Genomic DNA, 26,765 nt, shown 5'->3' with positions numbered 1-26,765 from the left:
TTGCCTTTTCAGAATCTAGAATCCAAACTAATCTAGCAAATATTCAAAGGCATCTACATGTACAGAAGTAAACTTGATAGGTTATCTTAGACACGCATCAACATCACTGAATACATATCCTGCAAGAGCAAGGAAAAAAAGCTGAATGCTCATAATGAAAATTAAAAAAAAAAAAGAGGACAGAAAAAAAAAGTATGAACATGACATGATTAGTTAGGTCATTGAGTATGGAGTAACAAAAAAAAGAAGCACAAGAAAACACCAAATAGGGATTTCAATGATTCATGAGATGTCAATTTGCCTTTCCCCAGAAGCAGCCGTATTTAAATCACTCCCGAGAAACTTCATCCATCACGTTTTAACAGCTTCTAATAGTAAGACTATACAATCCTGTAGCCAACCTTACAGTCAGAAAGCCCCTCCTGGTAGCTAGCTTTAGTTTCTACCTCTTTCAACTACCTTTTTCTGTAATTTTTGAGTAATAATGTGCCTTTTCATCATCTACTTTTTTCTAGACAACAACCTCCATTTGAAATGCAGCAATGTGTACATTGTCCTAAAACATCAAGAACCCTCCAAATGATGTTTCATGTAAAAAAATTGTTGGGCTCTGCTCCACCAAACATGTAAATACAAACACAGACTTCCACACCATAAGCCCAGTGGCTACTTTTTATTGGTTCAACAACATATTCCCCAGCTTTCATGCTGACCTCAATCTAACACAGAATTTGTACTTATGTAAGACATGATAAAGAGAAGCCTGCAGCAGCTTTTCATTTTCGTACAGCTTGACAAATCTATACACCAACTGTATCAGGAAGACCTCCCTGGGACTAAAATAAAAGAAAAAAAATCTATATTGGAACAAAGTATAGTCTTGAGTGAAGAAACCACACAGCAAGCAAACATTTTCAATAGAGGCTGCCAGATTTGAGCTGTCTGTTCTCAGATTATAGAAAAGATTCCCTGGTACAATTTCCTGCTGCTTATTGCTGGTTCTCCACACACAACAGAAATGCCTGGGCTGCACTGGCGTTTCTCTATCACTTCAAAGAATTGCTGTCACCATGAGTCCACACGCTTCTGCATTGCTTATGTGAACAAAAAAGATGAATGACAGCTATAAATTGGTAACCCCAAACTTCTTCCACAAATGTTCATCACAAAGACAGTGGTAAACCTTACACTAAAAGGGTTTGTCACTACAGATGATCCCCAAAGAACGCCTCCACTGATGGCACCTCTCTGGGATCACATAGGAAGGAAATTTATTCTCACAAATGCACACTAAACAATCATTGGAGTGGGGAAGCAGTTAATTCCTATACCCTTTTCTCTCTCAAAACTGGGACACATCAGGACTTTGAAGTCTTAAATAATCCCCACAGTAGACACCCCCAATCCCAGGGAGCTGTATGCTAGCGGCAAGAAAAAGAAATTTTCTCACTGCTAAAAAGGCTTTGCTTTTGATTGTAATTCTACTAAACGGCTCCCTTCACTCAGAAAACAGTATCAGACTTGTACATGTACCAGAAAAATGTGACAAGTGAAACCAAAGACTTGGCCTGTAAGTAGGACAATAAGGAGATGGACAAAAGGACCTGCTTCCCTTCTGATTCTCTCTTCACCCCATATTAAGATAACGAAATCTCTGGAAAAAGAAAACAGCAGCACGATTATGGACTTCAACTATCACAACTACCACAATATCAGATCCAACAGCAAACAAGTTTCAAGGTTCAGGTACGAAAAGTGAATATATTGACATCAGGAAAGAAGCTACTGCAGCCATGTCTATTGTTTGACTTTGCTGCTTACTTCCAGCAGGAACAACAGAACATATCTGTCTGCTCTCAAGTATCAGGGTATTTCGGCACCCCAAATGGTTGTCCTCACCCTCCTTTGTTACTATCTTCAATGTTGATATTATTTAGCATAATGGCAAAAATAAACAATTACTCTAAGTTGTTCTGGTGTTTCTAAGATTTCCTATCTGCCTAGAAGCTAGTTAACAAAAAGGAATAGATAACACAGACAGAGATTACCCTCAAATATCAAGAGGGACTAAACTGTTTTGAAACATTAAATTAATAAATTAGCAGTCAGTAACAAGATGGATACAGGCGTGTTTATCAGTTCATATCACACATTAATAATTTGTTGACTCCCTGCTTTTCTGAATTCCTATTCAGCAACAGTTTATCACAAAGCTGAATGCGCACATACGAAATAGCAAATTGTGATTAATACCTCAATTATTTGGCTTATCACAAAGCTTGAGACAATACATTACTATAGCAAGCACTACAGAAGCCACGATTCTTTATTGAAACTGTGAGAAAGGAATGTTGAGCTTAAATACAAATGCTTTTCCTTTCTTATTTCTTCGCTCCACTTGTAAATCTCCAATATCTAATTGGATATTACTTTAAAAGCAAACAAGAAAACTAAAACCGTTCTTACAAAATATACTGTCCTCAGCCAATTGCTACTGCAGCTTAACATAGGACCGTATATTAGGAAAAATTTTTTCCTTGAAAGAGCTGTCAGGAACTGAAAAAGGCTGCCCAGGAAGGTTGGAAGGAAGGAAGGTTGAGTCACCATCCCTGGAGGTGACTAAGAAGCATGTTGGATGTGCTAAGGGACATGGTTTAGTGGGGAAATACTGATGGCAGGTAGATGGTTGGACAAGATGAGGTCTTTTCCAACCTTGGTGATTGTATGATTCCATATTTCAGATATAATTAACCACCGCGTATAAATATACATTCCTGCTGTTTTGACTCTAATAACATTAGCTCAAGAAATAAAATAAAGTCACATTTCTTACCTTCACCTACCATAGAAACACCTATTGACATGCCCATAAACTTGCTTTTGGTCCATACGTGAGCGTTCACACACATTTTCTTCTCCTTGCACTCACAGTAAAAGCAAGATACCGGTGGATGATGGGACACTTGTTCAGCCACAAACCTCAGCTTGTAGCACGTGGACTGGTCCTGGCCAGACTCCTTGGCTGGGTCCTTAGAAACCGCAGAGGCACCGTTAGTTCTGAATGGTTTCACTTTATCTTTAGGCACATCCCATGAGCAATGAAACGTTTCACCAATTATAGGGTTATAGGGCTTCTTGGCAACCGCTCCCTTTCGGCCTTCATGAAAAGCTGTTAGATAATACTCCACAAAGCAGATAATTCTTTCCTCAGGAGTGGCTCCAGCTGCAATTGACAAAAACAGGTCTGGATGGGCCATGAAATTTGCATACATCTCCAGCAGGGATCTTTTCTCCAAAATAAATGTTGGAAGCACTACCTGTATGCAAAGCAGACAAAGGCAGATATGATTTCCCCATGATCATACTACGAGGGGTAGGGGGGGAAAACAGTTAAGACAGCTGCAATTCTGGCCTAGCCAACTTTCAGGATAATGTATTTTCCTCCCCTCTGTAACAGCAATTTCCCTTCCTCTGCAGTGTATATAAATGGGTAAAGGAAAAAGCAGCAGTGTTGATAGCTGCGCCGGCTGCTTCCTATTTCATTATGATTCTCAACAGCAGCTCATGCAACAGAGATGTGCTGTTCCAATCTCATGGAAATTCTGCTTTTCCTCTCCTCTTAGTTAATAAACAAACCATTGTTCTCATTGCTCTCCTGGCTCACAAGGCAGAAAAATACCCATACTCTGATGTAAATTGATTTAGTTCTAACATCAACAGACCCAACTGATTATGACTCTCCAAAACAAAAGCACACCTTCCCAAACCATTAAAAAGATGGGTTTTGTACATAAACATATGCATCCCAATCTAAGTGATGGACAATATAATGTGCACAGCTATCCAGTACCTCAAGCACCTGGGCTCCCAGTTTCACTCCAGGTCCCCGGCCACCCACTGTGCATGCGTATGTAACTCTGTTCCCTTTTAGTCCCTTCCAACCAGGCTAACAAGATCCAACCCAAGGTAAATCTTGAGTGGGTTTCCAAGGATAAAATCACTCCAGAGGCCTTTCCCAAGAGGTTCTAAGGCAGGAAAATGCTTCAGGTTGGACTATGCCTGCCATACCCTGTCACTGTATCCCCCTGACCTTCCCACTCCATTCTCCAGTCACCCCAGAGCATGTGGCACTCCTCTTCCACTTCACCCCCCACCACATGACTGCAGGAAGCCACTGCATGCCTCTACCTTATTTCACCCAAGTTGAAACAAACAAGTGCACAAGCTGTTACATCAGTGTCCTGGGACTAGAGAGGCCCATGTGGCCTAGAGGGATGCTGGGACTGAGTGCGAGTCAGGCTGCACGGCAGGCAGCCGTCCCGAGTGAATTGGGCACAATCTCGAATGGCTCATCTGGCAGCACAGATGTCACCAATGCCCCCCACTTCCCACTTAGGAACAAGGCTTTGTTGGAAGTTTTCAATAAAACTTCTTGGAGTGACTTAGAATAATTTATTTCTCTCCATTTTTCCACATTCCCTCTTCCCCCTGCCCTCCATACCTTGTTCAGGGAAGCTCAGAGCTCACTGCTGTGCAGCCAACAAGGGATTTCTGGCACAGATATCCCTCTGGAGTCAAATGGGTTGGTGATGCCAATTACAGAACTACTGCCATCCTCTATTAAAGCAGCTCTTCAGCTTTCCTCTTCCAGCTCGCTTCCTTTTCCCTTTTAACTCTCCTCCATATTTACTTGTTCCCTTCCCCAAAAGGGAGGGTTATTCAGAACACGCAGAAAATCACTTTTCAAACAAATACATTTGCTCTGCCCTTTCATCTCATACATGGAACCAAAGCCCAGTTCAGATCTATGCATCCCATGGATAATGGAACAGAAGCCATCAAATTTCTATCCACAACTTAGTTCTTTCTAAAGAAAACTCGCAAGTGTGAAAAAAAAATTCTCTTCATGATGGCTCAAACAATCTTAATTCTTCACAGTAAGTCATCATACCCCACAAAACAAAACCAGATCGCTGCTCCGTTTGGTAACATGCATGCTCATTTTCTCTCTCCTTCTGTGCACGTGTGAGTATAAATAATACAGTCATTCTTAGGCTAATATTTTTACAGGTTTAGACATAAATCAAGTGAAGTTCTCTCTGCAATATTCCTCAGACTCTGTAACACTTGAGGACTCTACACAGTTTCTATTACTAAACTAATGAGCCCCTGAAAGACGCCAAGACCTTAACTTTACACTATTCATGGTAATCTACTGAGTGCCAAATACCATCCTCAGTGCCCTGTGGTTCTGTGATGGGTGGAGAAGTAGCTGAGGAGGTTGCTTTTGAAAGGTGAAAGTTAAAATCTGGAAGTAAAAGTAGAAAGAGATCTTCTTACAGTATTTTTAGCTCTCGAAACTACTCCCTTTTCCTTGCAACATTCTCATTCTGACCAAATATTCGTTTTCTGATATCACCTTTAAAAACTTAATTCAACATTAGTGACAGAATCTCATTTTAATATGAACTGTACACTAAAAGACCAGGGTACCAAAAGGGAAACAGCCAGTAACACAGAAAAAGCCTACCACTGCTGCCTAGAAATGCCAGCAGTTGCTATCACTGTACAGAATAGAAAGGGCAGGGAAACTCATCTGAATAAAAAGCACTGCATCTCTCTTCATGTCCAACTGGCCCACTCTAAGAGTGACCTTTATTAGCACAAATGGAGGAGAAGAAAAGGAAGCAATGGGCTATGCTTAAGATCATGCAAATCTGATGATACAACATTAAGACTGTTGTGGTTTCATCCTGTTGGCTTGCCTGAAAACACAGCCTCGCACCCACTCTCTCGGACACCAGTTGCTTCACATTATATGCTTAACACAGCCATGCTAACACAGTCACTAAAGAGACATTATGAAAAACCGGACATTTTTGTTATTCAGTTTCAGTAATCAATTTGAAATTTGGAAGCCAGCTCACAGGATCTTGCTTTGAAAGCCCGACCTACAATGGAAAATGCACCCTCAACTGTAGCAGGTAAGGATCCTTTGCAAAACAGAGTAATTAAATTGTTTCCTCAAAAGGAGGCGTAAGTACATATGAAAACTGAGTTTCAAAGCTTACAAAGCTCTAGTGTTTTACAAAAATATCTAGAAAACACTGCCCCTTGTGAAGTAATCTCATTGCCTGGAATCTTCAGTATGCAACACCATCACCCTCTAACAGAGTCAGAAAATCACACTAGGAATTTTTTGTTTGTAACTCATCCCTTCTTGATTTCCTCAGGAGAAAAAAAAAGAAAACAAAAACAAACACATACAAACAAGTTTGGAAGGCACACTGCATTTTTCTTGCCAGCACAGGATTGCCATGCACTTCTGCTACTACTCTATCTTTCAAATGAGTGAGTTTTTGGACTCTTCTGCAGTCAAACAGAACTCATTCTAGCAAAACACAATTACTATGTATGTTTGGGTTGTTTTTTTTTGGGGACTACATCAGCTTTTTTTTTTTTTTTTTTTTTTTTTTCTCATTTTTTTAATTACATTAGGTCAATGCTATCTCATATTTTCCTATGAGGAGAAGCTGTCATGACAACTAAACAGACAGCAGAATCTCTCCAGAATAAATATCAAATTACCAAAGTCTGAAGCAAAGAATTGCCTGATGGTGCACTAAAATGTTGACTTCCACTCTTGGTCTCCCTACGAAAAACAAGTTGTTTAACTGATATCCTTCCCTTTCCCTTGATGTTAAAAAGAGGATTTGAATTCAACATATTTAATCAGATCTGAATGCAACTGAGAAATGTACAGCATAAGTTCTTACAAATAAAGATACTGATCACCATTTCCATGATTTACTAGGAGGCAAAAGATGGGTGTCAGCACTGTAACCCACTCTTTCAGAAACCTGACCAGCACACCCCAAGCTGGGATTTTCACTACCTTAGAGAGACAGAAGCCTTCTACGGTCATCTGCATTGTTGTGGGAGTAAAATAAGGGTCTTTTCCACCCACTTATGTTTTTAATTACAATATGAATTCATCTTGCAATTTTAAACCATAAGACGTTGTGAACAAACTGCAGAACTAATTTACAACAGACTGATAGACTGCAAAACTACCAGTAACGCTTCTACTCTGATCGGCAGCCCCTTGTTTTTCAGTACAGTTACAATGCACATGGAAGGTAAGGAAATGGGGTGAGCAATCACCCATCTCTACAAACTGTTAGCACTAATTTCAACCCATCAGATGCCATTTGCCAACACATTTATTAGGCTAGAAGAGATTTCTGGTACTGTTTTTTGTTTTTGAAAAGCCCAAATAATAAGCAATTTATAAGTGTGACAGGATTTTCCTTTTGTTTTTCTATCTTTTCTTCTTCTCCTCCCCATAAATGCCAATTTTAAGCGAAATATAAAGTCTGAAACCAGTCCAAGGCATCGGTGCTGTGTTGTGCTCTGCCACCACAAACTGCTCACCCATCTCTCAGTGGCTGTTGAAGTCCATTTAGCCACCACAGGGCTTAGCCTGTTCTAGCAAATCCCCGTGCAGATTTGATTCTTCATTGTGGGGTTTTTATTTCACAGCGATGTTTTACTGTTTAATTCTTCATTAAAAGGCATGGCAGCATGACACGTTTCAAAAGTGAAACACCTCTACGACGCTAAATGTGGCTATTATCACTGTAGGAAACTCGTGGCACTGCAGGCAAGGCCAGCACTAATGTAATGTTGTTTCCTCTGACGCGATGCAAGAAGATAATGATTACGCATCCAGAACCAAAAGTCAGCAAGGGCTCAGAAGAGCTGTTTGTTCACGTGCACCTCATCCTACAGTCCCTAGCTCATAAAAAAAAATAAAGAAACAACCCTAGGGAAGACGGCAGAGGAAAATGCAAACATACAAAAATATCCTCTGATGTTAGCAACTACTGTGTCAGAAGCACTTCCAGCAGAAGCTGACTAGCACCAAGGCTATCTGAAATCTGACTTCCACAGGAATAATGAACAGTAAGCGGCACAGCCAACGAACTGAGCTTTATTGTCACACGTCTGTGGCCCTGAGGGCCTCATGTCAGTTAGCAAAGTTAATAAAAAACAAGAAAAAAAAAGCAGCCAGCTGTCCTGTAATTTTTTATTTTAATCCTTAAAATGGTCAGAAAAGTGATGTGCACATGTGGCACGTCTCATCAATACTCATCATATGTGTAGCCATGCATCACACACACACGAGAGAGATCTAACTCTGCCATATGCCTGCTCTTCTTTTCAGGTTGTAGGCATTATACACACATTCATGCACACAAACATTCTGCCGTAGCACAGATCTGATGATACTCATTGCTGCCCTCAAAAACTATGCTCCAAGAACGTTGCATAAGAAATAGGTTATCGTATTCATTTACCTACATACTTTTCATATACATGTCTACACTTCTCTTATTTACAGAAATTTATTTACATCAATGGTGCATCTGGGATTTTTGCCTCTGAAGACAAAAAGATGACACCAGGAGTCAGAAAGAAAAGTCTTATTCAGGTAAGACAGAATGTTATAATGCACACAAAACTAATAGATAAGGAATCTTAGTCTAGTTTAAACATCAGAGATTCCAGCAGCCACAGCCAACCAAAACAGAGAAGAGGAAGGGTTATTAATGACTGAATGACAGAGAAACAAAATAGAAATGAACTGTACATAACACCAGACGTACTAAGAAGTGACAAGTATAAATTATGAACAAATTAAATGATTAAAATTTGTCCTCTTTAGAACAAAACATTAACTTCCCAGTAGTTATTCAATAGCTATACTTAGGAACAGATCATGGGATTGCTCAGTCTTAAAAATATAAGTATTTATAAATAGTGTCAATTGTTTTAGAAGAAGCAGAGAAGACTACATGAGAAAGTCTTAGTTTGTACAAAATAGTAAAAACAGATTTTGATTAATACATAAGATTAAAAGGAAAGCAGATGCAACTCTTCAAAATACACAAATGCCTGTGAAAATAATCTCCTGCACAGCTACTTCATAGCTACTTATGGGAAATCTCTCAGTAACCATAACTTCTCTGTTCACATCTGTATGGATAAGCTCATGACAATACTGGCTCCAAAGCCAGGAGGATGTACAGAATGTCTATCTGCCGAGCTGCTGAGCACAGACATGCATTATGATACACTGAAGACTGTCCTGTTTACCATTACTTTTTTCTTTTTTTAATTAATTGAAGCTGCCAAGTAATTAAAAGGGATTCAATCCGCAAAGCAGTAACTCAAGCACAGATCTCCTTAAAACTGACACTATGGCTCCTCACATGCTTGATGCACTCTGACTTAATATACATGTGGGATATATACAGTTGTTTTGGAGGATTTGTAAAAAAATTAAGAAAAATTTCTTAAAAAAAAATTTCTAAATCCATTTTTTTCCCCCTAACAATGTCTTTCATGTGAAAGCCTGCCTAGCAGACAATAGGAGCCCACAGCTGTCCAGAACCACCCTTTTATGAAGAGGTAAACATCTTTGTCTATTGGGTCAAGCACGCACGCACACACACACACACACACACACACACACACACAAACACATTAGGAAAAAGATACTGTGCCCATACCCTGGTAAGGTCCATGCCAAGTTTGAGTTGAGAGATGAGATGGAGAATTACACTACGTTGATCCTCCATGACTCCTAAATCTTCCTCTTCGTTATCTTCTGTATCCGTCGCTTCATCTTCAGCTAAGATCAAGTCAGATGTTGACCGCTGAAATGAAAAGAAAAATCACCATCCAAAATGACAAAAATTATTTTCTCTACTACATACATTTAAAATGAAGCTGTTCAAGGGAACAAAAGACAAGCTGTTGAAAAAGAAACGTACGAATAAAAAGCCAGTGATGGGTTCACAGAGTATCTTGATCCTTTCATTTGAGCACCAGTATTAAGTATCAGACGCTAATTTACACATTATATTCTTATCTATATTGCAGTCAGATGTCAGGCAAAACAAAAAATAAAAAATCACAGCATGTTAAGTAACAGCATGTTAAGCTATTTAATAATCAGAAGTACACAAATGCAAATAAGCCTTCACAAGTTTGTTGCACATGTATCTTCAGCACATATTCATGTATCACCCAGATGTTGTAAGATCAGATTTAACACTTTCTTTTCCCCATTCTTTTATCCCAGTTCTAAAGTTTGATACCTAAGCAAGCCTCAAATAGAACATCAACCAGCAGCCATTGGCCACTATAGTCCATACTATTAACTGAAGAAGATAAAGAAACTATATACATCCTAGGGAAAGAAAAAGAGAGAGAGAGAGAGAGAGAGATGACTGAAGGTAGGGCAATGCCATGAATCCTTGACATGTGCAACATTATTCTGCTTCCCAGTGTAACAGGGGCAATGCTGCCCATTTTGCAGACAAGCCAGCTGAAGCTCAAAAGACATCAAGCCACCTCCCTTCAAAAGGAACTTGACAGCATATAGAGACCATGATTTGTGATACTATTTCCCTTGGGGTTTTACAATATATTAACCACACTAACTCAAACAGGTGCTAGTAGTTTTGTTCAGTCCACTTTGCAAGCCTTCCAGATTTTTATTTTCTTATTTTTTTTAAATGAAAGATGGGTTATGTAGTCAAAAAAATTTACAGCCCAGAATTGCATTATTCCCCATGAAGCCCATGCTGCAAATGTGCCAACAGCACCCGCAGAAGTTAGCATTCCTTCATGCTCAGCAGCACATTCCCACAGAAACAGCGAGCTTGCTGCGTAGAAGGAGAACATTTTCAGCTCAATGAAAGTCTCTGCAAGTGAAAGTTTCATTAAAAAAAGCTGATGCACAGAATTGGGTTTCAAAGGAAGTACTTCTGAATATCACGTTAGTGACCCCGCAGGTGAGCAGCTGGTGTAAGAAGGATGTTGCTGAAATTTAGTTGCTGCACCTTTTCAAGATTTTAATTAAGCCCTTTCCACTTTCTTTTTAATTAAATACATGTTAGGTAACTAGTTGCAAAAGACTATCTATTTGGTGAGACCCAAGGACAATTAAAAGACACCCCGCAATTACTTTATTTAAGGCAGTAGAACACGTAGCTTACATAAAACAAGATCTGGTGAGCTGTAACCCCAACAGCTTAAAGCTTTTCAAAAGAACAAAACCACACTTTCCTCTTCCCACTCCCTCAGAAAATAAAAAGACAGAACAATAATCCCTTTCCTCCCAAAGCACACAGCAGCTGATGCCTTATTGACAAGTTCAATCAACATAAACCCGACAACCTCACACAAAACTATCAGTCAGGGGAGACATAAAACACGAAAGCCCGGCTCTGTTGTCGAGGCGACGTTTCATTTGGAGAGGCTGTGGAAAAAGCAGAACTTACAGCAGGCGTTTCCACAGGAGCTTTGCCTTTGATCCAGCTTGACCTCATTGAGAGCACCGAGCTACTGGGTAAGCACTGCTTCTTCGTTACTGCCATGAAACAAGCTCGCGGCAAACAAGCTCCAGCCGGAATTAATAGTGCTGGGGAAAAGCAAGGGAACCTCCCTCCTCACTCCCACCCCCTCTTCTTTTTTTTTTTTTTTTTTTTTTTTTTTTTTTGGCTATCCAAAGAGTTGGAGTGTGTGTGCTGGACGTCAATCTGCTCCGCATGTTGCGAGTCATGTGACACTGGGATCAGTGAGCTTAACTGCAAGCGGCTCCCGGGGGGAAAACACTATTGCTGTTTCCCATACGACATCCCACTGGGCTGCCCTCCAGGTTTGGGCTGGGGGGTGGATGAGGGAGGAAGAGAGAAAGCACTTGCAAGTAACAGCCAGCATCAGAAAATAAAAAAGCTACACATCAACCAGTTAAAAGAGGAATAACATATAATTTTCTTTTGCTCCTGAAGACTGCAGACTCAGCCAAGGACAGAAACACTTCTTCCTTGCCTGCTAAAACAGGTATTAAGTTTTCCATGCCTTTCAAAGTGATGCTAGCAAAATGCCACCTGCCTCCCATTGCTCCTGGACAAAATGAACACAGTGGGTGGGAGCAGCTCTAGAATCAACAGCAGTATTCAGGGAAATAGATTTTGCATTGTTTCAAATGAAAGACTTCCAGCTCCTCAGGGAGGATAATAAGTACAATGTAATACTGGGATCAAGCATCTTTAATGACCATTCTGCAGTAAGGACTGCGTTTTTCATTATCTTAACTATTTTAGTAGCACACATAAGGACACTGAAAATCCTCTACTCCTTCTTCCACTACTAGAGTTTTCAGTTCAACAGTGATCTTCATGCATGCAGAATGACATCACTTCTCCATAGCTTTCCTCACTTTCCAAGAAAATCAGAACACAAGTAGCAGTCTGCTCCTTATGTCACCAGACCTGAATAGTCATGCTCAGTAGCAATATCCTGTATGTGTTTTCTTCTCTTCCCATTTGCTGTTCCACGTAATTAATAGTAGAAAACAGACTTCTCTTTTAAGAAATGCAAACTTTCTTAAAAACAAACCAATAAGCAAAAAATCCACCATGTAAGTACAATACATTGAGTGTGCACAGACAGCCACAAAATGCAACACTATAAATGCCATAAAATGCAAAAGATAATTTATCTTCAAAATGTCATTAAAGTGCCACCAAGTTTTTATTTCTTCAAACAGAAAATAGTAAACAGTTTTGTATAAACCTATACGTAAGCATGCAGTAAAATCTAAGGGATTACACTGACCGATCATCCCTTAATGGCAGCTTTTCTGAATTATTAGACAGACACGTAAATGACTTTTCCCCATTAAATATAATTGCATAGCTGAGGTAGGAAAGCAGTGATTTGCTTCATTCCTGAGTGGTTGGCGCACAAAATAAAAGCTTTGGAGCTGTGCAACTCAGCCTGGGAACAAACAGCTGAGCAAGATGGATGCTGAACCCAAGAATCAGAAAGAACCACTTACAAACAAACACCAAGAAGGCACTTCTATTTACCATCAGTGTATGTTTCCAGCACTACACATTTCCAACACCGATCTGAACCACCAAGATTTTTCAGAAAACACAATTTCTAGAAAACCCTTTGAAGCTTACTCCTTAGACTTTAAAAGCAGAAAACACATTATGGAAGAGATCTATTTTAAATAAGTTATTTCATTAGAACTGGAATTTAGAAAGGTCATCTCCTGGGATAGGAAACTCATGTTCAAGCCAAACGTCTTGGGAAAGAAGAAAGAAATTGCTTCTGAAAGAAATATTGCAATTAAAAACACTCTTCTGGAAAAAAGACATTTCTACAAACTTGGGACAGAATCAAAGAATTAGAAATTACATTTCTGTCAAAGGGCAAAACTCCTTCTGTTCTCCCAAAGACTACTCCACATATTCCAATTTTCAAACTGTAACTGTTTACTGGAAGTTAATTTCAGATAATTAGTTATGTTATAAGGTTCAGGGCTCAGTTTCCAACATACTCATAAGTCACACCATGTAACAGTTTTGTCAAGCATGGCATAGATCTTGTTTATTTGAAGGAATGGAGCGTAGAAAAAGGAATATACAGAACCACTGCACCAATTATTAGGTTAGAAAAGATCTCTCCAGATCATCTGGTTCCAAACCCATCTGCTCAAACAGGGTTGACTAGAGCCAATTGCTCGTAACTGTGTCCTAATCAGATCTTAAGATCTCCAAGAAGTGAGACTCCACAATATCTCTGTGCTACTGTGTTTGACCATCCTTAACAGTGTTGTGCAGAGGAAAAGGAGCACTTCCCTCAATCTGCTGGCAGCACTCTTCCTAATGCAGCCCAGGAGGCTGTTTGCTGTTTCTGTCATAAGGGTACGTTGTTGGTGCATCAACAGCTATCTACCAGGACTCCTGGGACTGATTTAGTGCAGGGGCTTATCTGCAGATAGTTCCAGATGCATTACTTCGCACCTCCCTGTGTTGAACATGAAGACATTTCTTGCTATGCTGCCTGTTACAGTCTGTTTCAACAGCAGCACAGCCCTCTAATTTATCAGCCAACCCCTTCCAGCTCTGTATCATCTCTAAGCTTGCTGAAGGTACACTCTGCCCTCATCGTCCAGGTCATTAATGAAGATGTGGGACAGCACTAGACCCAACAGTGACCCTTAGGTACATAGCTAGTGTACTAGCCTCCAACTGTACTTTGTGCCACTGACCACAACCCTCTGGGACAGGCCATTCAGTCACTTCTGATCCACTTCACTACTTAATCCATTACCCATCTGTCTATGAAGATGTTATGGAAGACAAGGTCAAAAACCTGAAACAAAACAACATACACTGCTTTCTCCACATGCACCAAGACAGTCACCTTGTAGAGGACTTTCATGCCAGCATTTTAAGCAGGTAAGCTCATAAACATATACTGACTACTAGTCACCCTTCTGTCCTCTGTGTGTTTGGAAAAGGATTCCAGGGTCAGATATTCAATGACCTTTCCAGGCACTGAGGTGAGGCTGACCAACCTGCAGTTCTCCAGATGTTCTTTCTTGCCCTATTCAAAGATACAAAGGGCATTTGCTTTCCTTCAGTCTTCATGAACCTCTTCCAATCACCATGACTTTTCAAAGATAACAGAGAGTGGCCATGTAATTACAATGGCCAAGTACCTTCATGCTCAGAGATGTACCTTGTGGAGGCCCACAGACTTACGCACATCCAGTTTAAATGCTCCCTAATCTGGTCCTCCATGTGCAAAGGTATATCCTTCTTACTCAGCACCTTCTTGGAGGCCTGACAATCCTGAAGGTCAATTTTAGAGCAAAGAATGAGGCAAAAAAGGCATGGCATAACTCAGCCTTTCTTCCATCACAGCAATAAGTGCTCAAGCACAGTAATAAGCAGAGATCTACATATCCTGACATGCACACAGTGACAACTTGTACAGGACTCATAAGGCAATTCTGCATGTAACTGGACCAAAGAATTTTAAAAATTTTTATCAAGATATGGAAAAGTTTTATGTAGTACAAGAAGACCTCTAGTCAGGTGCAACACGATGAATTTGGAAAGCTTATAGCATTTGGACAAGAATTTCACAATATTCCAACTGAAGTAGGCATTAAATCTTTTTGTATTTAAAAAAAATGGCAAATGATACTACAGAGTAACAGAGTCTGACACACTTCGCTATTAAGAGAAAGGTGGAGTAAATTAGTTGCAAGACTTGTTCAGAACCCACATTAAACACAATTAGAATTCTCAGACTAGTCAAAGATTGACATGTTTTCCATAGAGTCATCTGATTACAATTAGTCCTAGAACTGCACATAAAAGTCAAAGGCTTAATTTTAATTTTCAGATTCCCTCCTTAATGATAGAGGCTTGCAAATATCATTTACATTTTTACTTGTGTAACTTGAGAGCTCGCAAACAGGTTTTCTGTGGGTGTAAGATTAAATATAACTTGTAACTCCATGTAAGGCCAGAGAGTTTTAGCATATTTACACTAACGCAACAAATTGACTCCATACAATTTTCATCACACTGAATTCCCAAATTAGAATTCTCTCTGTACAGTAGATACAGTAGATACAAAAGTGGGTGTTGTTGTATAATTAGGCACTGGCTTCTTTCAGGACTTGTCACTATATTAGAATTGATAAAACTGCACAAACCTGTAGTTGGGTCACTTGTCTTTTTCCAGCAGGTACACTTTTGAAATATTTAATTACATTTACTATCAGTTGTGGCATGCACCTGCCAGGAAAACATGTGAGCTTACATCACCCCGTACATTATTGGAAATGATCTGAATCTCAGATAAAGCTTTTACCGTATTTATTAAACTATTTCATGTGCAGACTAATTCATTAGCACGCAATGAAAGGAATAATTCTCATACAAAGTGTTGAAGTGAACAGAAATTAAATAAGATTTCAGTTCAGACATTAACCTGGATCTTGAAAGAAAACGCTCAGATGCAGTTGCTTTAAAACCCATGATAAAGACAGAAATCACCATCATCTATGCACTTCTCTAACTTACAACACGTTGCCATTCACACATTAACACTTTTTAACCAACATGTTCTTTTTTTTTTTTTTTTTTTTTTTAAATATATCCAGGAAGATTCTAATCTCTCTTAAAACAAGCTTTTCTCCTCCTCAAGAGCACTCCAAATAAAACAAAGAGAAACTACTTTTCTCAGCACTTATCATCACGCTATTAAACAGTGTAAGCACACTGTGAAGGAAGAGAAATAAGACGTTGGAAAAGCAGTGCTAGGGTGAATTGAGTTTACTCACTGCTTGAGCCCTGGCCTCCTCCATCCTTAAGTTGAAGCCTACTGAAGCCTTAAGTTTTGCTCCTGTTAATGCCTTGGACTTTGATTATTGCAAAGAGTAGATGAAGGATGAAACTTCAAATGCGCCAACACCTTATACTCTGATGGCAACTCTGGCACTCGGATACTGAAGTTCCAGTGACTTCCAAAGAGATTTAAGGGCCCCCATTTGTCAAGTGTTTTATTTATTTATTTACTTATTTTAAATATGGCTTAACAAGCCTACATACAAAGCAGAGCTTAAATGGGGAAGTTAGAAAGCAAAACTCATTATAGCCCACACACCTCAATTTTGCCCACAAAAAGGTCCCTTAAAAGCAACAAAAGTAGGTGGCTGAGCTGATTTTTTTCATTTATTCAGAATATTTCCATAAAGCTGTTTCCTCTACTACCTTTGTTACCAGCTTTTGATTTAATTGCTAGGAAAAATTTTTCACGGTATTAATATACAAAATGTCTGCCACCTCAATGAGAGAATAAAACACACAGTTTTTTCTAGAATTCAACTGCTATAGCTTAGGGCTAATACTGAAAAAATATAACTTCTTAAATACAGATGTAAATACTAGAGGATACCAATCAAAGGAGAAAGATTTTAGAACTAAAAAGTGTGCACACCATAACTTAAGTATAAGTATAGCAAGCAAAAAAGTCCTTCTTTTTGCTTTGACACAGTCATCTACATACAGATCCAATCAGCAAGACTGTTTCTCTTTCTTCCAAACCGCATAAAGGAAAAAGCAGAAAATAAGTTGGTTTTCTACTTACCTTATATTATAGGTACCAAGATATTTTTCTATATCTAGATAGGTAAGTAATCGCTGCTGGGATACTGTGCTCATCACTGACAATTAAATAAAGAATATTTGGTAGGAAAAAGCGTATATCAGGAAAGGAAGCCTACAATGTGCTTTGAAATTAATTTCTTAGCAAAGCTGTTATTTCAGTTTGCTAATTCAGATCTCCAGAGGGAAAAAAAAATTCTTCAAAGCTGAATTATCAATGATAAAACATCTAAATTTCTTGTATGGATACTTGATATGCATTTTGTGGGTTACTGTATTTTGCTTTGTCAGAATATACTACACACTTGGATGTCCATAAAATTTATCCAGCAAGGGACAAGTGCAAGGATCAGAGATCAGCGAGGTGAACGACCTTTCCATTACACAAGATCTTAGATACAACATGTAATTGCAGTCATTTATGGAATAAAATAATACCTTGCTCATTTTATGAGATGCTTCACTATGAAGGAAGTATGTAAAGTCCATTTTGCAGAGATGATCTTGATATTAACCACTTAGTAAATGCAGACAAGCTGACATACAGATGGTGCAAGCAAAGAAAATAATTACAAAAACTAGCTCCTGGAGTTACAAATAAATCTGCAGTCTTTCTTCCCAACAAAACCAATCTGACAAGCATCTTGGGGCAAGAACATTATCTGGATATTCACTATCTTGAGAGTTCCACTAACGTGTTTTGCTTCCCACCCCCACCCCCAAGTATCTCCAGTGACAGAGGTCTTTTTACACATAAATAAGCTCAGAAAGCTTCCCTTTCCTACATGGCATAATTATTTAAACTCAGCAAATATAACAACATAGTAGTGAAGAGGGCCAGACAGCATAGGAAATTTAAGAATGGAAAGCTCTGATGTGTGGTAAGAACAAAATGAATGTAACATGAAACATGGGGCATCTTCGTAAGCTTTCAGATAAAAGTACTGGAAACAAACTATGGAAATGATCTTTTAAGATTAAAGTAGTAGTCAGTGAGCCAATACCCTTTTAAATGCAGAGATCCTTACTTGGATTACTCATAGCACTGTAACCCTGTCCAGCATCAAATCAGGTCTGACAACCCAACATGAACATATTTTCTTTGTAAGAAAATTCTTCTTTTATCTTAATTTTCATTAAACCCCAAGTACTCAGTACATAAAATCAGCTGAAAAGCAGCTCATTCCTAAACATAGACTTGAAAGAAAAAGATTAAGTATCAGCACCAGTCCACACATCTTGTGAATATCTATCATGAAGCAAGCGCAACTGAATTATGACACTGTTTAATGTGAATCCTAAAACACCAGAGGACTTGGCAATATTGCATAAATTCAGTATGAACAGGGAATAAATATTTTTCATCACTGTTATCAGAAAGGGTAACAAGGAACAGCAAGTAGAAGAACATACTAAAAAGAAAATGCTCAAAGAGAAAAGCCCTACAGACTTGTCCTAAATTGAGGCAAAAAAAAAAAAAATCTTGAAGGCTACAATAAATAACAACAGTGAATTTTATACTAACCTAAAAATACATGAAAAACAATACAGTATCACATCATCTAATGCCATACAGACACTACTGAAGAAGAACTTCCTGTAATCAGTTTTGTTTTGAGAATTAATTTCTTAGAACCAAGATGGCTTTAAATACAGCATCTGGCAACTCAAAATAAGTTCTTTATGATTTACAAGCTCGTAAATTCCAATGTTTGGAAGCCTATATAAAGACTCCCAGCAGCAGCCAGGCAAAACTTCAGAGACTGCGAAAGGTCTGAAAGTCGTGTGCCTGTGACTCTTCCTGAGCTAAAGACAAAAAACTGCACGGAGCAGCAGGCTGGTAAAGGAAACAAACATGGATGAAAGCACAGCAGAAAGTTTTACCCTCTTGATTTCCTCCTGTATCCTCACTAGACTGAGATCCTTGCGTAGAACCTTGATGAACGTGGAGCAACTTGTCTCTCACACCCACAAAGTAGGGAAGACTTTTTGGTAAGGGACTCAGCAGGCAATGTTAGTCATCCACCATCCCATACAGCACACTGATAAGGAAAGCCATCACACTCAAATGAACTTGTGCTCATATTGATAGAATCCCAACTTCAGTGTTCTACTTTGACCAGAGAAATACTAAGGAAGAAATGTTACTCTATCGGTCTCCAGAGCAAGCAGTCACTAATCAAAAGAATACAGGTCTGATATTTGATAGTTGGAAATCACTCTCTTTACAGCTTAAGGGATATACACAACATCTTTCAACAAACAAAAGACAAAAGAAGATTTGTATTTTTTTTCTGGTATGCTTTCATAACTATAAACTTAACATTTACAATCATCTGGTCTGGCAAGATTACTCCATACATATATCCATTTCTTGCTTTGCTACTACTTCTATGCAGAATAACGTGCCAGGATATTTATCAGAGGAAAGAAACAGAAAGGATGCTGACACAGGCAACACTAACAATACTTCCAAGGCAGCAAACTCATTAAACTATTATGATTCCTCCTCTCTCCCTCAAATTCTTTGTCCCATCCACCACATACATTCTCACTGCTGCCACACACAGGCACAAAAGAAGAGGGGAAAAAAAAGAAGACAGGCTTGAGTCTTTCAAAACATCCTCATAAGAGAATGTCAATCCATATACGAAATAATCTGAGCCTAAAAAACTACCACCTTTTACATGGCTACATTCTCGAGACCAATTGAAAAGCTTCAAAGATTTGTTCTCACTCTCATGAATCACTTGGTTCATTCTTGACCATAAAGAAATCTGGCCTCTGCCAGTTTGCACTGTAAGGTAAAAGAGTCCTGACTCCTTCACTTTCTCCTGCCAACTCCTCAGCTGAGGTAAAGTTTTAGTCTTAAGCACTTTCATCCCACCTGTTACCACAAGCAGAGCTTTTCAAATAAAGAACCACTAAAATTCATCATCACAGGTGGAAAACCCTCTTTCTAGCAAGACCGGATGGAACAGCTGAGGTCAGTTTGAATGACACTTTGCTTAAAAAGATAAAGCATAACCAACCCGAGACAAATACATACTGTGAAAAAGTTCAATCCACCCCACTGAAGTCTAGGCAAGCTACTGATAGCCTTAAAGAGATGGGTACGCTTACTAATGGACAGTGTGGCCAAATCTGCACACTAGAAAAGCGAAAATGATAGCACAAAGCTACTCAGACAACAAATCAGTTAGTGCACAATCCTGAAATAAAATTGATATTGGCTTTGGAAACAGATTTACAAGGGGGCACAGGTTTTATAATTAATAGAATAAGCAATCTGTCTATTTTAACTTAGTTTTTAAGTCTTGCTGCAAGTGAATCTGATTTTATAATGATGAATTTGCATTGAAATTCACTATTAATTATGAAATGCCAAATAATCAGAACCTCATGTTTATTCAAATTAAATATAAATTTTGTATTAAAGCCTCTCTTCTTGTTTGAGGCAGAATATACTCCCGAGTATATTTTACAGATATTAGATGGAACATACGTATTTGGGGCCTTCGGCTGACAAAATACCACGGCTTTGGCTGGAGATCAATTTGCATCTGTTATTTACATAAACAGATTTAGTAGATTCTTTGCTGACACAGTAATTACTTCAGAAGGTTATAAAAAAAAGTAAACCCAACATCGGTTAGCCTACCTTAGTCATTTTCTGTCAGGGCTGCTGTAGCAGGCCTATGTCACATAATTCTACTTTCAGTATAATTGTATATTTAATCCCTACGCATACTTTTCCTCAGAAGTTTTCAATCGATTATCTCAAGAGTTCATTTTTCAGATGGCCTGATAGAGAATAGATTAACTGGTACCATTTTTGCCTAGAGGTTAAATTTATCTAAGTCATTACAGTTCATTTACTGTGCTCTTCAGCCCAAAAGCACTTAATCACGCAGAAAGCAAAACGCAGGGCACATTTAGCAATTCGGTAACATCGATGCTAAACAGTGAAAAGGGACTGTGTAATACCATTAATATTACTTTCCCACACTGATCTGTTTCCTCTCCTTTACTGGACTTGCAGATAGCACTGCCTGTTCATTGCTAAGCTGACCTCCCAGCACTGATTACAAACACTTACGTCAAGTACAGAAAGGAAATAGGAAACACTGGGAAAAGTTTACCAGGAAATAATTCAGAGTCTTGGACAAGACTGCCTCAAGACAGATGTACACAGAAAAGGTAATACCAAATTAGAAATTATTTCCCTTATCTAGTTTTGCTTCTAAAATGACAGAAACACTTAAAATTACTTCTTACCATCTCTAAATCATCCGTTAATGGCTCTAAAAGAGAAAGGACTCTAGAGAGGATGAAGCATCATCATATTAGGATCCATATTAAAGACAGAAAGCAACTTCATCCTAAAAGACACAATCTCCTGAACAGATTGGACAAAAACATATCTTCAAGAACTAAGAAGAAAACAATTCTGCAGTTCCCTCTTGCATTTGAAAACATCAAAGTTCAAATCACCCAGGGGACAGAAATATCCTTAATGATCAGGACTAGACTACACTTGCAATCACTATCATAGTGAAAACCTGGCTTAACAGTTAGATAATCAGAGCTAAGCCTCAATCCTATAGTGCTGAAACTTCAATCCTATTAAAAACATACTTTTGTATGGAACACGTGTACAGTTTCTCATGCACGTAAGCAAGGGAAAGTTAAGAGACAGGAAAGCACAGAGACTGCACAGATGCCAAATCCTCAGGACAGCAAGAATCAGCTGGCATGGCAAGTTAAGGAATTAAAAAAAATAAAAATCACAAGAATGGACATAAATTGCAGATGTAGATACAGCATATTACAACATAATAGTTCTTAATCAAACTATGAGATGTGAAGAAAAATAGCATTTCCCTCTCGGGTCTCCCCTAAGAACCGCCATTTGTATTTGGCTACCAGGGGAAACGTTTGGCCTGCAGTCCCATTCTCGTTGCTCAAAGGGGGACTTTGACACCCAAAATGACAATTAGTTGAACTGGAAGAGCAGCACACAGATGGAAGTGATTCACAGCTTTATTCTACTTAGGCACAAACTTTATTACAAAACTCAATAAATTAATCAATTTCAGAACGTCAAGAAAGGAATTTCCAAGTTGTAAACAATTATGAGCAGGTCACTGTTTGTTGCAGACTTTACAGAGATCAAGTTCACATCACAGCTCTGAAAGGTGTACAAAGGCATACTTGTCCACTTCTGCTTTAAGGGGAAAACTCTGTAAAATACCTTATAACTTACACCAAAAACTCCAGGCAGGTTCATTAGGGGTTGCACAAAAGTATTTTAAGTCATCTCACAGCAGATGTAGAATAGCTCTGTTCAGATCAGCCCTTAGCCCTGATGAAAACAATATGAAAAAGCTACCTGGCATTTCACTATTAGTGGTAACCTCTTCCAGTTGATATGACAGGCTTTAACCTAATGCTGTTTTATAACACAAACTTGAAAGGAAATTCTCATCTAGGAAGAAAAAGCAATAATAACAATAGTAACAGCAAAGGAGATGACAAAATAAGCAAGTAAGTACACATGGAAATCAATTCTGCTGCACGATCTTTTCCTTTCTGAGCTACTTTAAGAAGTATCTCAAATGACATCCCTCTGCACTTGGAAACAAGAAACATTTTAAATAAGAAAAGCAAGTAAAGAGCAACAGATTGTTTAAAAATAAGACTCTCTAGCTGCTACATCGTTTCACCACGGGAGAAATTGCAACCTGAAACCTTAACTGGGCAGCAAAGTAAAAACGCTTTTTTTTCCCCTTTAGTTATATGTGCCATCAAAACCCAGCTCCACAACTTACTATACTCCTCAAGGTATTAGGTATTAAGATTGCATCAGATAAATCTTGTCCATGCTTTCTTTGTAAACATTAAAAAAGAGAAATTGTCTTCTATGTGTTAATGACATTTTTTAATGCACAGCTACAAAGAGCCTACCCACCATGCTGAGAATTAACTATCACTAAACACATTTAGTAACTCGGCCTTGTGGCCAGGGAACTGCTGCCAGCTTGTAGCCTTCTGTATTGGGAACAATTCCTTACAATCTCTTTCCAACAAAACAAAGGTCTCTATTCTCTTCTTCAAAAGCACCATTGATTCACATACCTAAAATGATCTTTTCCTTATAAATAACATCCTCTAACATAAGCAGCTAAGTCAGTTGTTCCTCAAGGGCAGCAATTTAATGGCATTTTCTATTTCAGACCACAGGTCAATTCACAATTTGCTTAGTTGGTACATCTAATACATTATGCTGAATGTCGGCCAAAAAGCTCTCTCCCATTCCTTTGGGGCATAGCTTCTGACTAAGAGACAGAGGAGATACTATCAAAAAAATAAAGAATTCTTTCATAAAAATCCAGGCATGGCCAAAGAAGAAACCAGAATTAACTTGATAGCACTGAAAGAAGAAACAGCACTCTCTTCTCAGAACTTCTTTAAAATTAAGGCACTTTTGAAAACTAGCCCAACTTACACACTACCAACTTGTTCAGAGATGAAGATCAGCCAGGGCTCAATTTGTTGCTTTTCTTTCTTGGTGTCAGGGTTTGGGTTTTTTGTTTAATTTTTAAGAAAGCCATTGAGATGCATGAACATCATTTGAATGACACTTTGTGGATTCCTCTTCTTTTTTTCCTCCTACACCTAAGAGCAACTGCCAGGTAGACAACAAGAAGTCATGGTGTTCCACATCACAAGTTTCTTCAACAGTGACACCTAGATGGATTATCTCAGTCTCTACTGATGCCACCACAGTTACTAACAATATAGGAATTAACATCTGCACTAGGAAATAAGTGGAGTGCGATGACTTGCAGTTGTTTTTATATATAATCTCACATACTAAGTAATTATGTGAACTGGCTACTCGGTGTCACTCACTCTTGCCTCAGACACACAACATGTCTGAGTACATCTGAAAATGAGCATTAAGCAGAACACCTCTGATAGCCTGGGTGAAAAAACAGACAAATTTTTTAAAAGTCAGATATCATCTATTGGGTAACTGCTGGATAGCATCCTTTGTGGGCTAACAGTTATGCTACTCAAACTATTTTTCTTTTCCTCCTTCCCATAGTCACAGCAACAGAAAGCTTTGCCTTCTACCTGACACTTTGCTCAGCTTACACAATTGGGCAGAAAACTTGCAGCTCTCTCTGAGACCATCTGTTCCAGTAAAGAATCTGACCACAGCAATCAAGAGATGTGTAACCTCTGTAACAGGCCATGACAGCATGCCAGATCTGAAGTTGAACACGAAAACAACAAAAAAAAATCCAACTTCAATGGGCTTCAACCTTCCAAGCATACAGTTACGTTGATCAAAACTGAAAATCTATCAGCCACTTTTGGAAGACAATTTCTATCTGTGAGCCAACAGTATCAATCTTGGACAACTTGAACCACAAAGACTCTGTGGAAGGAATATAGCTTTGAAAAGAGCTTCCAGGAATGAGTCCTGATTTACGTCCTTTTTTGGGGCAAAACAGAATTTCTGCTTGAGAAATTGTACTACCCTAACAAAAATTACATGCACAAGATGCTTATTGTTGCTTCAGTCTACTAACTTCCAACTACTGCTTGTGCCAAAGCCAACATCCTGAGCTTTCTGTAACCTGTTCCACTTCTTTTTTTTGTCTGTTTTTTTCCCTTTTGTAAGTGCTAGTGCCCCCAAGGGATGCAAATGCAGGCTGCTGATTTCAGAAAGATGGTCCACAAAGCACTAAGTATTCTGTATTGAAACTAGTATTATGTTCCCTTGCTAATATCCATCTCCGGAAGGATATTCCCTCCTCCACAAATTATGAGCTCCCATACCTCAAGCCATATGCAAAACTCAGTATATCACATTAGCAAGAGAACGAGAAGAGCTGAGTCTTTGAAAAAAATAGTTGTAATTCAAAACAAATCATAAATGGCTTGATTCAACTGGAAAAATGATGCTCTCTAAAAATAAAAAATTATTTATTATATATTTATAATAGTGAGTACAGAAAGCTCTCAAAAGAATATTCTTAAGAAAATGCTGTAAGAATTGTGGTTGGCTCATCTAAAAAAGGAATTATACAACCTCCTAGTAAAAAGCAAATATAATTCATTTAAACACTGAGATTATTGGACATTGTAAAATAGCAGAACTTGAAGCTGCTTTTTAAGGACAGAATTGGAAAAGAACCAAAGTAACAAACAACTGAAAGAGAACCAAAGTAACAAGCAATATTTTAAAAAATCTACTTTGGTTTAGCCCAGGATTTTTTAAACTATATTCAACTCAAGATACTACAAAAGACCTAGAAAAAACAAACAGCTTTATTGATCTCCCCAGCCATTACAGTTTGTTAAAGGCAATATATTTTCAGTTAAGCAATTCCAATTGCCAAAGAGCATTCACTTGTAACAAAGGGTTCCTTCAGCTCTCAAAAACGTCTTTCCAGTTCTCCAGGTCTTGTGTGCTCCAGGTGCCCAACAATCTGTGAAGTCTCAGTGTGAAGTGTTTTCCTGGTGGGCAGCACTGGTATCCAAAGCAGACAGCAGAAGCTGGACAAGTTTGACATGGTGAGAGAGTTTCAGTGCACCAGATGCCTGATACGCAGCTATGAGCCTCCTCAAAGAGTCGACGCTTCAGAACTGCCCTTTACCAAGTAAATGCCACAAAAGCACAAATCAACAGGCTGGTGCAGATGATGTGAACAACTTTGCCTATAATCACTTAACAAGAAAATGGGCCAGAAAGCAATGCACAATTTTGAACTCAGAGAAGCTGTGCCCAGAGACATTCAAGAGCAATTAGCAACATAGAAAAATGGGTAGCAAGCAAACCTTGTGGTCCTAATGTCTCCTGTCTCAAAGAAGAATAAAAACCAAACAGCTTATTCTATCATCAAAGATAGATACGTATACTGAAGACCACTAATGGGTTTTAAACTAGGAGATGATATGCTTTCCATAGTGCACTGTCTCTCAGTATCACGGAGAAGCAAAAGCACAGAGCAACTCATAAACATTCTGTTCTAGTTTTCGGAGTACATTCTTGCATAAAACACCATTTTAGCAATTATTTCATACAGAACGATAAAAAGTACAGTAAGTAATTCATAGAGGCATCCACTATTGCACATCTTTGCATCTGATCAATGTCTAGTCTCAAATACAACAGAAATGGTCTGCTTACCTCAGTACCTGGCTGTAGTGTCTGCCCATCTTGGGCTGCAGATGGAACTATGGCCCATGTGATGTTGGCACTAGCAGATGATAAGGAGCTGAGGGCACCATTTTTCAGTTGCTCTGAGGAATGCGACTTGGGCCCAGGCCATCCCAGGATACCATCTGAAGCAGAAAACAGGTACCAACTTACAAGAGGCAGATGACTGATTTTGCCACTCCTCTCAGCATTCTACTCATATTAATGAACTGCTATTTATTCCCTGTCCCCATGCACAGTTTTACTTCTGTAATAAATGAATGAAGGAAGAATATTTTACAGTTTTATTCTTACTGCCAGACAGAATTACACATAAATTATTACACATAATTATACATAAAGATTATTCAATCTGACACATTTTTGTAATTAAGCAAGCATTCTCTATCCAATATTTTAATAGCTAGGAAATTATCCAGCATTACTGCACCTAATACAGTGCAGGTGCTTGCCACATCTTACATATAGATCAGTAC

At 38.6% G+C, this 26,765-nt stretch overlaps 1 protein-coding gene across 1 annotated transcript in view; it reads right to left on the bottom strand.

Annotated features, from left to right (window-relative positions):
- The window catches only part of OSBPL10 (oxysterol binding protein like 10), a gene marked incomplete at both ends in the record, with an annotated part of 97,611 nt that overhangs the window by 9,276 nt on the left and 61,570 nt on the right, over positions 1-26,765 (bottom strand). The window contains 3 exons of the mRNA XM_079538321.1: positions 2,834-3,317; positions 9,576-9,722; positions 26,260-26,414. Coding sequence (XP_079394447.1) covers positions 2,834-3,317; positions 9,576-9,722; positions 26,260-26,414 — 786 coding nt within the window. The remainder of the gene's footprint in view (positions 1-2,833; positions 3,318-9,575; positions 9,723-26,259; positions 26,415-26,765) is intronic.

The sequence above is a fragment of the Tetrao urogallus genome, assembly GCF_951394365.1.
Source record: "Tetrao urogallus genome assembly, chromosome: 7".
Classification (NCBI taxonomy): domain Eukaryota; kingdom Metazoa; phylum Chordata; class Aves; order Galliformes; family Phasianidae; genus Tetrao; species Tetrao urogallus.
This window is presented reverse-complemented; position numbering and strand designations above follow the sequence as displayed.